Source organism: Hylobates moloch, unplaced genomic scaffold (assembly GCF_009828535.3).
Source record: "Hylobates moloch isolate HMO894 unplaced genomic scaffold, HMol_V3 SCAFFOLD_24, whole genome shotgun sequence".
NCBI lineage: Eukaryota > Metazoa > Chordata > Mammalia > Primates > Hylobatidae > Hylobates > Hylobates moloch.
This window is the reverse complement of record NW_026652299.1, coordinates 33,116,877-33,133,935: the sequence shown is the minus strand read 5'-3', so window position 1 is coordinate 33,133,935 and position 17,059 is coordinate 33,116,877. Positions and strand designations below refer to the sequence as shown.

Sequence of the window (17,059 nt, the reverse complement as noted above, 5' to 3'; positions counted from 1 at the left end):
GTTAATATTCTTTCCCTCTCTAAGATGTCCTGGCCTTACACATTTGACTCACAGCTTTAGAGACTTCATGGACAAGCCCCATCCACAGACCTCCAACACTTCTAGTCTCCCTTTTAGCCAGCATGACCCATCAATAAAGAAGCCCGAAAAATCGCAAATTCAGTTGAAAACCCTGACTCTGCTTTCCTAGAATTTATGAAATCTATACATTGAATGCCTGGCTTTGAAGAAACACTGTTTTCCCCTGGTCAGGTTACTTCCATGGCAGCTGCTTATGTATAGTCCTGCTACACCTAACCCCACGCCAGCAGGGCAGGCTGGCACCCCACCGCTGTCCATGCAGGCTCTGGGGTCCCACCGGCTCCTGTAGGCAGAGCTAAGCTGCACGACACACAGAGATCTTGGTTTTATACAGAACCTTTAATTGCAAACAACTTGAAAGCAGCCATCCTGGGGGTGGCAGGGGAGAACCCACCACACCTTCCCCTCAGTATTCTTCGCCTTCTTCAGCCTCAGCTTCCACGGAATCCACTCCCACCTCTTCATAATCCTTCTCTAGAGCCGCTAGGTCCTCACGGGCCTCAGAGAACTCTCCCTCTTCCATGCCTTCGCCCACGTACCAGTGCACAAAGGCCCGCTTGGCATACATGAGATCGAACTTATGGTCCAGGCGGGCCCAGGCCTCCGCGACGGCCGTGGTGTTGCTCAGCATGCACACGGCCCGCTGCACCTTGGCCAGGTCTCCTCCGGGGACCACTGTGGGGGGCTGGTAGTTAATGCCCACCTGCCGGAGAAGGGAAAGAGCAGTCCATGAAGCTTATATCAAACCTAGAAATGGTAGCTACTTTTCCTCAAACAGAAGACACCCTGTAGGTGACAAGGAGAATGCTCAATTCACCTCACAAACGTCACTAAGCCCTTCTCTGCGCCAGGCGGGGTGATAGTTCCAGACGAGGAATAGAGAAGGAACCTTGGAAGTAGCCACCCTGGTGGGATCCCAAGCTACCTAAAGGGCTGTGTCCTAGTACCTGTGACATGTGATAGGTGCCCAGGTGAAGACAGTCTTCCCTCTGAAAATGTACGCTGCTTGTCTTCTTTGTAGATTACAATTACATTCTATAGCTAAACTTTTTCCACCCAGATAGATTCAGAGTATACAACTCTTCCCCATGCTATCACAAGGAACATCATACCCACTTCTGACCCACAAAACAAGCCACTGTGGATATGCAAAGGTAGCAGATCATGGGCCAAGAGTCATATGAATGCTGCTACCACAGCAGCAGGAAGTGGTCGAAGTGGTCCATGTGCCTGCCTAAGTAGGGGGTGACATTCCAAGGTAGTAACCAAAGGGGAAGCATTCCAAGTTTCAGAACTCGGGAATAACACGACTTGAGATCCTGGCAGCAGTGCACAGGGTCAACTAGAGCAGGGATCAGCAAACTTGTTCTATAAATGACAACATCAGGCAAGGTGTGGTGGCTCAAGCCTGTGACCCCAGCACTTTGGGAGACTGATGCGGGCAGATCACATGAGGCCAGGGATTTGAGACCAGCCTGGCCAACATGGCCAAACCCCATCTCTACTAAAAATACAAATATTAGCTGGGTGCGGTGGCTCGTGCCTGTAATCCAGCACTTGGGAGGCTAAGGCGGGTGGATCACCTGAGGCCAGGAGTTCGAGACCAGCCTGGCCAACATGGCAAAATCCCATCTCTACTAAAAATACAAAAATTAGCCAGGCGTGGTGGCAGGTGCCTGTAATCCCAGCTACTTGGGAGGCTGAGGCAGAGAACTGCTTGAACCTGGGAGGTGGAGGTTGCGGTGAGTGAAGATCGCGCCACTGCATTCCAACCTGGGCGACAGAGCAAGACTGTCTCAAAAAAAAAAAAAAAAAAAAAAAAATCACCAGGGCATGGTAGTGCATGTCTGTGGTCCCAGCTACTTGGGAGGCTGAGGTGAGAGAATCGCTGGAGCCTGGGAGGCAGAGGTTGCAGTGAGCCAAGATCACACTACTACAGCCTGATGGACAAAGCGAGACCCTGTCTCAAAAAATAAATAAATCAATAAAGCTCACCACAGATATATAGTGTGATGACTCAGAAAGAGAGTTCAAAAGACATCACTGAGCTGGGTGCAGTGGCTCACGACTGTAATCCCGGCACTTTGGAAGGCTGAGGCAGGCAGATCACCTGAGGTCAGGCGTTCAAGACCAACCTGGCCAACATGGCAAAACCCTGTCTCTACTAAAAATACAAAAATTAGCTGGGCGTGGTGGCGGGTACCTGTAATCCCAGCTACTTGGGAGGGTGAGGCTGGAGAATTGCTTGAACCCGGGAGGCAGAGGTTGCAGTTAGCTGAGATCGCACCACTGCACTCCAGCCTGGTTGACAGAGCAAGACTGTCTCAAAAAAAAAAAAAAATCACTGAATCAATTATCAACTCTGGTTCACTAATTTATGCCCACGTGCCTAGCCCATGGAACAGGGATAGTCTCCCCAAAGGATGCGGGCCTTCAGGGCCATTGTTATTTTGTGCATCTGCTGCTTGCTGAAAGGCCTCCACATCACCCAGTCATACCTTAAATCCAGTCGGGCACCAATCCACAAACTGGATAGTGCGTTTGGTCTTGATGGTGGCGATGGCCGCGTTGACGTCTTTGGGGACCACGTCCCCCCTGTACAACATGCAGCAGGCCATGTACTTGCCATGGCGAGGGTCACACTTGACCATCTGATTGGCTGGCTCGAAGCAGGCATTGGTGATCTCAGCCACAGACAGCTGCTCGTGGTAGGCCTTCTCGGCTGAGATGACTGGGGCATAGGTGGCCAGGGGGAAGTGGATGCGGGGGTACGGCACTAGGTTGGTCTGGAATTCCGTCAAGTCCACATTCAGGGCCCCATCGAATCGCAGGGAGGCCGTGATGGAGGACACGATCTGCCCAATCAGACGATTGAGGTTGGTGTACGTGGGACGTTCGATGTCCAGGTTGCGCCGACATATGTCATAGATGGCTTCATTGTCGACCATGAAGGCACAGTCAGAATGTTCCAGGGTCGTGTGGGTGGTCAGGATGGAGTTGTAGGGCTCCACCACGGCCGTGGAGACCTGGGGGGCTGGGTAAATGGCAAACTCTAGCTTGGACTTCTTGCCGTAATCCACTGAGAGCCGCTCCATGAGCAGAGATGCGAACCCAGAGCCAGTGCCGCCCCCAAAGCTGTGGAAGATGAGGAAGCCCTGCAGTCCTGTGCACAGATCCGCCTGAGAGAAACCAGACAACGTGAGCCAATGCCCCTGGAAGCCACAACACCAACCTCCAACAAGCCAGGACCACTTCTCTTTGCCTCTAAAGAGTTGATATGGATTCAAATCATCCATAATAAACACACAGTACACTTTGAAGCAAAGAAAAGCAAAGGCCTACAGACAAATCACCACTGCAGACTCAGCAGGACTCAAGATGCTGGTCTAAGTTTTTGTTTGTTTGTTTGAGATGGAATCTTGCTCTGTTGTCCAGGCTAGAGTGCAGTGGTGTAATCTCAGCTCACTGCAACCTCTGCCTTCTGGGTTCAAGCAATTCTCCTGCCTCAGCCTCTCAAGTAGCTGGGAGTACAGGTGTGTGCCACCACACCTAGCTAATTTTCGTATTTTTAGTAGACATAGAGTTTCACCATGTAGGCCAGGCTGGTCTCAAACTCCTGACCTCAGGTAATCCATCTGCTTTAGCTTCCCAAAGTGCTGAGATTACACATGTGAGCCACCGCGCCCGGCCAAGATGCTGGTCTAAGTGTTGATAAAATGACTTCCCTTTCACATTCCAAGAACTACCCGCCCATGCAAGACAATGGCCACATGAAACCTTCTCTTCTTACCAGTTTGCGGATCCGGTCCAGGACTAGGTCAACAATCTCCTTGCCGATGGTGTAATGGCCCCTGGCGTAATTATTGGCTGCATCTTCCTTTCCGGTGATCAGCTGCTCCGGGTGGAAGAGCTGCCTGTAGGTCCCTGTGCGCACTTCATCTATAAAAGAGACAGTGTGTGCTGTGAATTTTTAAGGCCTGTACTCACCAAGATGGACACATTCCAGGACTGTTCACTTCTACAGAGTACATGCTGTTCAAAGTACATGACCTACATGTCATAGGTCAACAGTGGCAGTGTCTGCTAGAAAATGTCTCTGTGTGATAACCAAACTGCAGATGCAATTCATGACTCTACGAAGTTAAACTCAGCTTGTGGTATAAATGTCAGCAGGACCAGTTCCCAGTGAAAGGAAATAAGCTCTTGCACTCCTAGGCAGGTACACAATTCTTTCCTACGTGTAGCTACATCAAAGGCTGTAAGTTAAAAACTCTTACAACCTGGGCAGTCACCAGGTCAGTGTGACTTCTGCAGGGCAGTCCCATCAGGCCACCCTGGATGACCTGGGTCCCACAGGCTTTCAAGTGATGCTGTCATCTCCTGGGGGGCCACTGAAAGGTGCTGCCTCTTTGTAGCTCTCCTTGGAAACTACCTCAGGCTGCTAATCTGAAGGAAGCAAATGACTGTTCTGTACTTACCTTCTATGCCTAAGATGCAGGTCAAGACTCTTGTGCACCAGCATAAGAGAGTGCACAGCATTCAGGAGGAAACCAATGCCACTGCACAGTGCAGGCAGGGCCACCTGAGCAGGGCTGAGGCAGCCACGAGGGAATCTCTTCACAGCCCATCTTACTGCTGGCAAAGCAGCTTTTCCCTCTAGGTCAGGTTTTCCCAAATTAGGAGCCGAGTCTCACAGACACTTTCATCACAAACCTTTCAGTTTCCCTCCTAACAATGCCATGAGCATATGCCTGTCTATCCCATCCTTTCAGCAGGATTCAAAGGAGCCCACACGGGGCTTTACCAATCCTCTCCCACCCTCTCAGGAAAGCTGCCATCCAGTGCCTAGGTACCTACCGACCACAGTGGGCTCCAGGTCCACAAACACTGCTCTGGGCACGTGCTTGCCAGCTCCAGTCTCACTGAAGAACGTGTTGAAGGAGTCGTCCCCGCCACCAATGGTTTTATCACTTGGCATTTGACCATCGGGCTGAATTCCATGTTCAAGGCAGTACAGTTCCCAGCAGGCATTGCCAATCTGGACACCCGCCTGCCCCACGTGGATAGAGATACACTCGCGCTGTGAACCGGAACATAAACGTGAACCCATTCATTTCAAGGCAACTTGAAACCATATGGCATGCAAAATATTCTAATTTAATATTTATATAGTGCTTCAGTATCTGGCGCTTTCACAATTGATATTTCCTAGGAGGGTTAGGTGACTGATCCCTTTATCCCTGTGAAAACTAACTTGCTGTAAACCATACTAACTACTAAGTTCTAGAGGCAGCCCTAGAACCTGTTTGCCACTACACAAAAAAGGTTATTTTAAAACTTGGAAGCCATGTAATGTCAATAATCAACCCCACATTATAGCCAGTCACAGTAATTCTCTGAAGAATATATAGCAGTTTTTGATTATGTCCTGATCAAAGGATAAGGTAGCTGGGTTGAGTAAGGAAATACAGAGTAGGTCCCAGGTCACCATGGTCTAAGCCCAGGTGCTCAGTGTGTGTCCTCTCTCTGCCCCCCAGATCTACCCCCTCCATCATTCACCACCTGCTCTGTGCTCTCAAAGGCTGACCCTTGAGAACAGCATCAGAGGCCTTCCTCGCCCTCTGGCTTCTTGCTGGTTTGGTCAATGGCAGGCAGCAGTGGGATACTGGGGAGCTGGAGGAAAGCAGTGCCAGGGTACTCCCTCCTTGGCCCCTTCCTGCTCAACTGCTGTGGGTGACCTGAATCCCTCTCAAGGCCACACTTTTGGCAGGTTGCCCTATTCATAAAACTACCCTTTCAATTTCTTGTAACCACTCCCTGTCTCTACCCCTTGAAGCCTACGGGTGTAATGGCTCCCAGACGTCATCAGTGCTGGGACGCTGCACTGTCCTTTGGTAGTTTCTTTAAACCCTGCCAAGCTGGGTGTGGTGGCTCATTCCTGTCATCCCAGCACTTTGGAAGGCTGAGGCAAGAGGATCGCTTGGGACCAGTTTGAGACCAGCCTGGGTAACATAGTGAGTCCCTGTCCCTATGAAAAATTTACAAATTAGCCAGGTGTGGTGGCACACACCTGTAATAGCAGCTACTTGGAAGGCTGAGGCGGGAGGACTGCTGGAACCCAGGGGTTCAAGGTTGCAGGGAGCCGTGATCCTGCAACTGTGCTCCAGCCTGGGCAACAGAGCATTTGTTGAGTGCTGTCTCAAAAAAAAAAAAAAAAAAGAAAGAAAAGAAAAGAAAAAGAAAGGAAAAAAAGGATAACTGACAAACCACAGCTATTCAGACTTGGGAATCTGTTAACAGGCTGTTTTTTTTGTTTGTTGTTTTGAGGCAGGGTCTCTGTGGCCCAGGCTGGAGTGCAGTGGTGCCATCGCGACTCACTGCAGCCTCAAAGTTCCAGGCTGGGCTGATCCTCCCACCTCAGCCTCCCGAGTAGCTGGAACCACAGACCCGCACCACCATGCCCGGGTAATTTTTGTATTTTTTTGTAGAGACGGGGTTTCGCCACGTTGGTCAGGCTGATCTTGAACTCCAGACATCAGGTGATCCGCCCGCCTCCACCTCCCCAAGGGCTGGGATTCCAGGCGTGAGCCACTGCGCCTGGCCTAACAGTTGCCTTTAGGTGAACGAGGCAAGTTGCAGCAGCGTCTGAGCCTTAATTCCTAATCTGACCAATGTCCACAGCCCCAACCCCCGTTAGCGAAGGCTCCTGGGGCTCCTCAGTCGTTTCCAGTAGCACAAAGACATGTGAAGCGGGAGCAGCGCCCTCCCGTCTTCAAGAGGCGACGCCACTATTTGCTCTCTGGGGGACGGGACACTGTCAATGGTCCCCGTCCACTGAAGGCCGGCAGCTTCATCTAAAACAAAAGCCACCGTCCCTGCCCTGGGACCCGCAGATCCAGGAGACGATCCCGTGTCCTCCTGTCCCGCACTAGACCCTGCGTCCTTCTCTGGCTTCCTCTCAGCGCCCAGGCCCGCAACAACATCCCTCTGTCCACCCGAGGCCAACTTCGTCTGCCTGGGCATCTGCGGGGTGGGAGTGACCCAGGCCTTACCATGGTGAACTCCACTGCTTTAGCCCAGTGCTACTTCCAGACCCCAGCCGGCTGCCACAGCTGCTGAGCGCCCAACTGCAACCGCCTGCCTGCGAGCGCTGCACGGGAGAGGCCCGCCGATGCCAGGCCGCCATTGGCTCAGAGTTCCTGGGAGGCGGGCCGAGGGCCGGGCCCCAGTTCTGATTGGCCATTGCTCAACACGTGTAGTGGGGACGCTCTCTGATTGGATGCAGGATTGGCGGGAAGGCAGCGGGGTCATCAAAGGCTGTGCGGGTGCTGAGGCATTTCCGGGGTGTCTTCTGACCAGGGTTGGAACAGCTACTGTGCTGCCTCTGTGGGTCACAGAACATTGCCTTGCTCCCAGTGTGCCACTGCCCCCTACCTGATTGCCCCAGGCCTGCTCCTCTCCCTAATTCAGATCTTTGCAAACAGGGCCGCCTCTGAGAGGCCTTCCCGCCATCTACCCAAGTCACAGCAGCACCGCAATTATCCCCCCTTCCCTGTTCCCACCCAGCACCCGGGAAGTGGCAGGATTCAATCACTTTTGTGACCCAAAAGGAGAAAATGGGCCGGGCGTGATGGCTAACGCCTGCAATCCCAGCACTTTGGGAGGCCGAGGCGGGTGGATCACCTGAGGTCGAGAGTTCCCGAGACCAGCCTGGCCAATATGGTGAAAACCCGTCTCTACTAAAAATACAAAAATTACCCAGGCTGGTGGTAGGCACTTGTAATCCCAGCTACACGGGAGGCTGAGGTAGGAGAATCGCTTGAATCTGGGAGGCAGTTGTTGCAGTGAGCCAAGATTGGGCCACAGCACACTCCAGCCTGGGCAACAGAGCCAGACTCCATCTCAAAAAAAAAAGGAAGAAAGGAGGCAAAATTAACGTAAGTGGAGAGGTTGGGCCAGACACACCGGCTCATGCCTGTAATTCCAGTGCTTTGGGAGGCCACGGCAGGAGGATTGCTTCAGGTCAGGAGTTCAAGACCAGCCTGGGCAACGTGGTAAGACCCACCTTGCCCGTTTTTACAAAAAATACAAAACTAAAATTAGCAAGGCATGGTAGCGCATGCCTGTAATCCCAGCTACTCGGGAGGCTGAGGCAGGAGAATCCCTTGAACCCGGGAGGCAGAGGTTGCAGTGAGCTGAGATCATGCCACTGCACTCAAGCCTGGGCGACACAGCGAAACTCCATCTTGAAAAAAAAATAGAGTTTATTTGGGCCAAGTTTGAGAAGTGCAACCCTGGAGATGCAAGTTGTCTTAATATATTAGCAGCAGTTATAAGTGGGTTTTTAAAGGAAAAGAAGAGGCAGTTCCTAAGTTGTTTACCAAGAATTTTGAAATTAGAGAGGAAGTCTTGCTGTGTTGTCCAGGCTAGTCTTGAACTCCTGACCTGAAGGGATCCTCCCACCTCGGCTGGCCTAGCCTGAGGAATTTATATTAAAATAACGTAAGCTATTTATTGGGTCAGGCGTGGTGGCTCACACCTGTAATCCCAGCACTTTGAGAGGCCAAGGTGGGAGGATCACTTGAGGTCAGGAGTTTGAGACCAGCCTGGCCAACATGATGAAACCCTGTCTCTACTAAAAATACAAAAATTAGCCAGGCATAGTGGTGAGCATCTATAGTCCCAGCTACTTGGGAGGCTGAGGTAAGATAATCACTTGAACCCGGGAGACGGAGTTTGCAGTGAGCCGAGATCACGCCACTGCACTCCAGCCTGGGCAAGAGAGTGAAACTCCATCTCAAAAAAAAAAAAAAAAAGAAGGCCGGGCACAGTGGCTCATGCCTGTAATCCCAGGACTTTGGGAGGCCAAGGCAGGCGGATCACGAGCTCAGGAGATCGAGACCATCCTGGCTAACACGGTGAAACCCCGTCTCTACTAAAAATACAAAAAACTAGCCAGGCGTGGTGGCGGGTGCCTGTAGTCCCAGCTACTCTGGATGCTGAGACAGGAGGATGGCATGAACCCGGGAGGTGGAGCTTGCAGTGAGCTGAGATGGCACCACTGCACTCCAGCCTGGGCAACACAGCGAGACTCTGTCTCAAAAAAAAAAAAAAAGCTATTTATTGTCTCTACATTGTCTACATTGTCTTTCATATCAGCAATTCCAGGAACAGGAAGATAATGGGTTGAGCTAGTTAGGAACAAAATGCCTTTAAACAGTCACCCCAGGGCATGAGTACAAGGGGTGTAACTGAAGTCCATATTCCTGTCTCTCTGGGCCCGATAAGTTCTGCACACCTCACATAACTCAAAATGCTGTGAACACTTTTTCTTTTCTTATTTCTTTAGTGAGAGGGAGTGGGTTTATGGCCAACAGGCAAGGGGAAGGCACACCCCTGTCCTGGGAAGAGCAGAGTGGGGACCCAATACCCATTTTGAAGGAGTTGGAACAGTCACCTGACTCTTCCTTCTTATTTATTTATTTTTTTTGACACTGGTTCTCACTATGTTGACCAGGCTGGACTCAAATTCCTGGGCTCAAGTGATCCCCAAGCCTCAGCCTTTTTTGTAGGCTGGGACTACAGGTGTGTGATTCTTCCCAGTTTGATTCTTCCATCCATAAAGATCATCTTAGTGTGTATTCAGGTCTGGGAAAAGCCCTGGAGGAGACATGCTGGCTTACCCCCAGCTCATCACTAGGATGCAGCATCCCATCATGGCATCTCCCTGGAGGGTGGCCAAGCAGGCCCTTAACTTTCCCTCCTGAGAGGAGAGCGGGGAAGAGAGAGGGAGCTCCCCCAGTGGGATGGGACTCACGAGGTCCAGGAGTTGAGACTTCTCTGTGGCCTTTGGGGACCACTGAACAGTGCAATCAGGTCTTCCCTTAGAAAGATTCTTTGGCAAACGGAGGAGGGGCAGGGACGGAGTTCTGCGGACAGCCAGGAAAATCAGAGGAGGCCACTGGCCCCCTGCCTCTTCTCCCCAAGAGGATGAATCCTTCTGTATTAGCCCCAGGCACCCTAAAAAAATACCACTGACTGAGTGGCTTAAACAACAGGGTTTTATTTTCTCACAGTTCTGGAGGCTAAAAGCCCCAGAGGCCTCTATTCCTGGTTTGCACACAGCCACCTTCTCACCATGTCCTCCCATGGGGAGGTAGCACCCAAGCTGTCTGGTGTCTTATAAGGACACGAATCCTGTTGGATCAGGGCCCACCCTTATGACCTCACTTAACCTTCATCATCTCCTTATAGGCCCTGTCCCCAACTACAGTCACAGTGGGGATTAGAGCTTCGGCGTCGAATATTGGCAGGGGGGGACACCATTCAGTCCATAGCCTTACCCTTCCTCAGGGCTCCAACCACATGATGCACAGAACTCAGCTGTAGCCCGCATCACACGGTGCTCTTCAGTCCAGCCATGCATCCTTCAGCGGCTGGGATACGTTCTCAACAATGCATCATCAGGTAATTTCGTTGATGTAAGAACATCACAGAGTGTACTTAGACCAACCAAGGTGGTGCAGCCTACCGCACACCTAGGCCACATGGTATAGCATATTGCCCCTTGGCTACAGACCTGTACAGCAAGGATTTGTGTATCTAAAAACAGAAAAGCTACGGGAAAAATGTGGTATTATAACTTTATGGGACCACTGTTATATATAGGCTGTCTGTTGTTGACCGAAATATCATTAAATGCTACGTGACTGCAATATTTATTTTTCTGATTATAAAAGTAACACATATTCCCAGTAGAGTGTAGAAGATTAGCAACAAACTATTTATTCTACTGTAAATGACAAAAGAAAAATTGAGCCTTGGATATGCCCATTTTTACTGTAAGTTATGATTCCATAACTGACTTGTAGTAAACAGTGTTTCTGGCCCCTAAGTATTGCTGCCTTGTGTATTTTATTTAGTATACAGCACTAAAAAAAAGAGTCCTGTGAATTATTAAATCATTTCAATAAGTCAGCTAACAACGTTTACATATAGTTGCTACACAGAAAGGAACACAAATTATTTCCTCTTTTGCTCATATTCAAACAGGCTTGAGTGACAACTTGAGGACAAGGCGGCACCCCGACAAGATTTCACACAGCAGCTACGGGGGCCAGAGAAGCAGCACCGCATGGTGAGGCAGGAGAAGGAGGACCTGCACAAGGTAGGCAGCTCGGTTCTGGGTGAGAAAGGCTTTTTTAAGCTTTGCAGAGTTTTGTAAGGTTCAGTTCATACAGATGTTTAAAGACCTCCCTGGGACTCCCGCTCATGGACTGTCCCTGCTGCATGCAGGACACCAGGGCCAAGCCTGGTTCTAGGGCCCCTGCTGTGCCCAGTTGCTACACAGCCCATGTCAGCTAGCTGGGCTTGGCTCCCTGCCATGGGTGCCTTTCAGCATGCTGCCTGCAGCAGGCACCCACTTCGCAGTCATCATCTGCCATTTCCAGTTCAACCCCGCAGAGTAAGCAGCAACTCCCCTACCCCCACCCATTCTGAATGAGGAACGATGTCCAGAGGGCACTGTGTTATCTGCAGTGACACGCTGCACCTGACACCAGTGACCTCGCCCTTCTCTCTACACCATGCTCCCTGCTCTTAGAAGGGGCATCTTAGTAATGACAAGGAACTGCAAAAGAGGACATATGTTAAAATGTGGCTGATTCCCCCATAACTCCTTTATAAATTTGGTTTTTAGTAAGATATGTGAACTTTATATTCAAATGCCATTAAGTATGGTAATAACAAAATTAGGTTCTTTTTTCTTTTCTTTTTTTTTTTTTTTTTTGAGACAGTCTCTCTCTGTCACCAGGCTGCAGCCATACGATCTCAGCTCACTGCACAGGCTCTGTTTTCTAAAATACATTCATTTATGCACTGAAGTCCTTGGACCTGTAGTTTGTGATCTGTCCTCTAAAATGCGGCACATTTTAAACCCACATTGCTTAAGATCATCTGTGGTATCGTCCCCCTGCATGACTTGTCCGGGAGTGCAGTGTGGGCTGGGCAGTGTCTCATTGCTTGACACATTCACAGTGACTCTGAGCTGGACCCAGAGAGGCCTGCAGAGGCCTTTCCTCCCAATGTGGGAGCCGCCCTGCCAGCTTGCTCCAGGTCTCGTCACTTCCAGTCTTAGTCCAGCAAGTGTGACAGTGACTAAACAGCCAGATTGTTGGCCATATCAGCTGCAGGGAGGCCAGGGTCATCAGTGCAGCAAGTGGTAAGGTTGGGTTGTCAGTGCAGCTGAACTTGTGGTAAGTCCTACTTGTGGCCCTCCACCCAGGGAGTCTTTGATTTAAATCTCTTTCTTCTTAATTTTCTTTTCTTTCTTTTTTAGTTTTTTAAGAAATGAGGTCTCACTATTTTGCCCAGGCGCTGGTCTTGAACTCCTGGACTCAAGTGATCCTCCCACCTCAGCCTCCCAAAGTGCTGGGATGACAGGCATGAGTGCCTGGCCTGATTTAAATCTTCAGCACTTTGCCTATGTATTTTTTTCTGCGTCTGCTTGTGTTTAAGTAACTAGATTGAGTGCCGAAATGCTTTATTCACCTTTGCAATTGTGTCGAAGACAGAGGTTGGCGTTACAGAGCCAGCTGTCCTGCTGTAAGCACTTTGGGAGGCTGAGGAGGGCAGATCACCTGAGGTCGGGAGTTCAAGACCAGCCTGGCCAACATGGTGAAACCCCGTCTCTACTAAAAATACAAAAATTAGCCGCATATGGTGGTACATGTCTGTAATCCCAGCTACTCAAGAGGCTGAGGGTCTTTCTTGGTGTGGGGTTGTTGCTCAGCACCTGAGCCCAGGTGGTCTTCCCATTGAATGTTTGGCTGGGGTGAGGTGAGCACAGGGCTTTTTCCAAGCAGGGGATTTCTCCCATCTGTGGCTTTAATCCGTAACCAGCATTGGCTGTCACTTGTAACTCTTTAATATAGTGTAAGACTAAATGTCCAGCCTTCCAGACCTTTGTTAAGCAAACATAAAACATCTATAATTTTTTTTCAGCAATTGGTTGAAGCTTCAGAGACATTGAAACCCCAAGCCGGAGAACTGAAAGATGCCCATCGGCAGCAAAAGCTGGCCCTGCAGGAGTTCTTGGAGCTCAATGAGCTCATGGCAGAGCTCTACTCCCAGAAGCAGAAGGTGTGGGACAAGAAGGAGGAGATGGAAGTAGCCATGCAGAAAGTTGACACGATGTGGCAGGAGATCTGAAGATCCAAGAAGCTCAGAAAGAGGATGATGCTGTTTAGTCAGGCGCGGTGGCTCACGCCTGTAATCCCAGCACTTTGTGAAGTTGAGGGGGGCGGATGGCCTGAGGTCAGGAGTTTGAGACCAGCCTGGCCAACATGGTGAAACCCCGCCTCTCTTAAAAATGCAAAAATTAACCAGGTGTGGTGGTGGGCGCCTGTAATCCTAGCTACTTGGGAGGCTGAGGCAGGAGAATTGCTTCAACCTGGGAGGCGGAGGTTGCAGTGAGCCAAGATCATGCCACTGCACTCCAGCCTGGGCAACAGAGTGAAACGCTCTCAAAAAAAAAAAAAAAAAGGAGGAAGCTATTTAGATATTTCAGCGATGGTATTGATTGGACTTTTGTATGACCTTAATAAAACATCTTTGAAAACTTGGGCTGCATTATGTATATTACTTTAAAATCATCTTAAGTTTTATGTGAACCCAAGTAAGTTGATCTGCTAGGCATTTATTTTGTGCTCATCCCTCAATATCTATTTGTGAAATTATTAAAAGAGGTTCCTATTCCTAAGTTTTCAAAATTCCCTTTTAAGTAAGTAGAGGGCATTTATGCTGAGCTGTGATATGGCCCGGCTTAATTGAATAAGAGCACCTGCAGTCCATAAAGGGCCAATGGCAGTAGAAAGGCAAATCATAGTCTAGCACGCTTCAAGCCACTTGCTTTAGACCAGCGCTTCTGAAATGTCTTGGCCTAAGCACTCCTTTACACTCTTACAAATTGTTGGGGATCCCAAAGAGCTTCCACTTATGTGGATTACAGCTCTCAATATGCACCATGGCAGAAATCAAAACTGAGAATTCTTTTAATACAACAAAAACCCATTACATGTTAACGTAACATTTGTAATGAAAAGTAACTATTTCTTTAAAAATCTAGTGAGAAGAATGGCATTTTTACATTTTTTTTTTAAGATGGAGTCTTGCTCTGTCACCCAGGCTGGAGTGCAGTGGCGCAACCTCCGCTCACTGCAGCCTCTACCTCCTGGGTTCAAGGGATTCTCGTGCCTCAGCCTCTTGAGTAGCTGGGATTACAGACATGTACCACCATATGAGGCTAATTTTTGTATTTTTAGTAGAGACGGGGTTTCACCATGTTGGCCAGGCTGGTCTTGAACTCCCGACCTCAGTGATCTGCCCTCCTCAGCCTCCCAAAGTGCTGGGATTACAAGCATGAGCCACCGCACCCAGCCGCATTTTTACATTTTTTAATGTTTCTTTAATATCTGGCTTAATAGAATGTGCTAGGGTTCTCATGTCTGTTTCTGCACTCAATCTGTTTTGATACACTGTTCCGGATGAAGTACATGAAGAACTCCTGGTTCCCACAGATAGCTAATTAATTATTAAAAGAGGTTCCTGTGGTACTAAGTTTTAAAAATTCCCTTTTCAGTAAGTAGAGGGTATTTATTCTCTGACAATGTCTCAGGATCCTAAGGTTCTCAGCCCACAATTTGAGAACTGCTGCCCTAGGTATTCTGAATGTTCTGCTGTTGATGAGTGACATGTTTTAAGCAATGCTTACTTTAAAATTTGATTAAAGGCCAGGGGCAGTGGCTCACACCTCTAATCCTAGCTCTTTGGGAGGCCAAGGTGGGCCGATCGATTGAGCTCAGGAATTCAAGACCAGTCTGGGCAACATAGTGAAACCCCACATCTCTACCAAAAACACAAAAAATTAGCTGGGTGTGGTGGCATGCACATCTAGTATGAAGTACTCAGGAGGCTTAGTGGGAGGGTCACTTGAGCCTGAGAGGTGGAGGTTGCAGTGAGCCGAGATCGTGCCACTGTACTCCAGCCTGGGCGACAGAGTGAGAATCTGTCTCAAAAAAATTCTATTAAAATTTACTTAATGAACCCCACAAATGAGAAGGTCTGAAAGCACATGCTCAAGTTCAGGGCTCTTTGCTGTTTAGCCACAGGATACCTGTTTGTTTTCTTCTTAGTTTATTTGGCAACCTAAATATATTTGTGGTTGTAGCCAGTTACAACTCAAGTTAATGAAACCCCTAACTAAGGATTACCATTCCACATCGGTTGCAGTGATACCTTCCCTGGGATTTGCTCTCAAATGGTTTGTGCGTAGGCAGAGATGAAGCAAGCTCAGCTCAAGTTGCTCACTGTCAGCAGACTACGGTGGCTTGCCTGTAATCCCAGCACTTTGGGAGGCTGAGGTGGGCGGATCACCTGAGGTGGAGTTTGAGATTAGCCTGGCCAACACGGTGAAACCCCATCTCTACTAAAAAAAAAATACAAAAACTAGCCGGGCGAGGTGGTGTGTGCCTGTAATCCCAGGTAAACTGGAGGCTGAGGCATAAGAATCACTTGAACCCAGGAGGTGGAGGTTGCAGTGAGCTGAGATCACATACCACTGCATTCCAGCCTGGGCGACAGAGCAAGACTCTTGTCTAAAAAAAAAAAAAAAGTCCTCTCCTCACTGTCAAAGCTGGGTGCCAGGCACAGGAGGTTCATTACTCTCTCTTCTTCTGTTCTTCTGTGTGTGTTTGAAATTGTCCATTTAAGAAATGAATCAGTGTTCTACAGAAATCAGAAGTACTTGTTTTCACAAGTGAATACCCTTTCTTGAAATCTCATCTCAAAATATCAACTTAAATTCGAATTTAAACTTGTTTTATTACTAACCAACCACTTCAGCTGAGCCCTGCAGTGTATTTCTGAAACTTTAATTTGTGATAAGATTTGATAAAGGGTGAAAAAATACAAAGGTCCTTTAAGGTCTTGTTCTCTTACAAGTCCTTTGGGGAAGATCTAACTGGTAACGCCGTGCTTACTTTGCGTTAATGACAAGTGCATCTTTGTTTTGTAGCTGGAAGCTCAGCTCAAGGACACCGTTGCTGAGGCCTCAAAGGAGTGCAGACTTCGTGAGCACATCGCGGACTTCAAGCAAACAGAAAGTGAGCCTGAAGCCCTCGAGTTGGTGCTGGATTAGAGTCTTTACTCTTACCCCTGAGACAGAAAGCTCATCCTTGCTGATCCCAGCACGTGGACATTGCCTTCTGTAATGTGCTGGTCCCGGCTGAACATTACCCAAGGCAGTTCCAGACAAGACAGGGATGTGGAGAGGTGGGGAGGGACCCTGCCTTTGTGATTGTTTTCATTTTGATAGCCAAGTGTATTAGTCCATTCTCGCACTGCTATAAAGAACTACCTGAGGCCGGGCGCGGTGGCCGATGCCTGTAATCTCAGCAGTTTGGGAGACCGAGGTGGGTGGATCACCTGACGTCAGGAGTTTGAGACCAGCCTGGCCAACATGGTGAAACCCCGTCTCTATTAAAAATACAAAAATTAACCAGGCGTGGTGGTGTGTGCCTGTAATCCCAGCTACTTGGGAGGCTGAAGCAGAAGAATTGCTTGAACCCGGGAGATGGAGGTTGCAGTGAGCCGAGATTGCGCTACTGCACTCCAGCCTGGGTGACAGAGCAAGACTCTATTTCAAAAAAAAAAAGAACTACATGAGACTGGGTAATTTATTAAAAAAAAAAACAGGTTTAATTAGCTTACAGTTCTGCAGGCTGTACAGGCTTCTGTTTCTGGGGAGGCCTCAGGAAACTTAACAATCATAGCAGAAGGGGAAGCAGGCACATATTACGTGGCCAGAGCAGGAGGAAGAGAGACAGCGGGGAGATGCTACACACCTTTAAACAACCAGATCTCATGAGAACTCCTGACCTCAGGTGATCCACCTGTCTCGGCCTCCCAAAGTGCTGGGATT

At 49.1% G+C, this 17,059-nt stretch overlaps 2 protein-coding genes across 3 annotated transcripts; one reads left to right on the top strand and one right to left on the bottom strand.

Moving 5' to 3' along the window:
* Positions 1 to 401: 401 nt before the first annotated feature.
* On the bottom strand, positions 402 to 7,288 carry LOC116462964 (tubulin alpha-3 chain). The gene is made up of 5 exons (XM_032145890.3): positions 7,134 to 7,288; positions 4,939 to 5,161; positions 3,872 to 4,020; positions 2,580 to 3,260; positions 402 to 784 (listed from the first exon to the last, which is right to left on the bottom strand). Exons 1-5 carry the CDS (start codon positions 7,134 to 7,136, stop codon positions 488 to 490), a joined length of 1,353 nt encoding a protein of 450 aa, XP_032001781.2. The 5' UTR covers positions 7,137 to 7,288; the 3' UTR covers positions 402 to 487.
* Positions 7,289 to 9,600: 2,312 nt separating this feature from the next.
* On the top strand, positions 9,601 to 13,574 carry LOC116462963 (uncharacterized). 2 transcript variants are annotated; one of them, XR_009211900.1, is made up of 3 exons: positions 9,601 to 10,548; positions 11,134 to 11,248; positions 13,084 to 13,574. XR_009211900.1 is itself a non-coding variant. In XM_032145888.2 (2 exons), exons 1-2 carry the CDS (start codon positions 11,216 to 11,218, stop codon positions 13,288 to 13,290), a joined length of 240 nt encoding a protein of 79 aa, XP_032001779.2. In that variant the 5' UTR covers positions 10,990 to 11,215; the 3' UTR covers positions 13,291 to 13,574. The 2 variants fall into 2 exon arrangements, 1 of the variants encoding a protein (XP_032001779.2); XM_032145888.2 differs by lacking the exon at positions 9,601 to 10,548 and having other exon boundaries at positions 10,990 to 11,248.
* Positions 13,575 to 17,059: the final 3,485 nt, after the last annotated feature.

What these genes read in the sequence shown, in the direction of transcription:
- LOC116462964 (XM_032145890.3), bottom strand. An exon ending in CCTGGAGCCCACTGTGGTCG is followed by an intron (nt 4,021 to 4,938) that starts GTAGGTACCTAG and finishes TCTCTTTTATAG; the next exon opens with ATGAAGTGCGCACAGGGACC. An exon ending in TGGACCGGATCCGCAAACTG is followed by an intron (nt 3,261 to 3,871) that starts GTAAGAAGAGAA and finishes GGTTTCTCTCAG; the next exon opens with GCGGATCTGTGCACAGGACT.
- LOC116462963 (XM_032145888.2), top strand. Translation starts at nt 11,216, where the DNA reads ATGGTGAGGCAGGAGAAGGAGGACCTGCACAAG. An exon ending in AGAAGGAGGACCTGCACAAG is followed by an intron (nt 11,249 to 13,083) that starts GTAGGCAGCTCG and finishes ATTTTTTTTCAG; the next exon opens with CAATTGGTTGAAGCTTCAGA.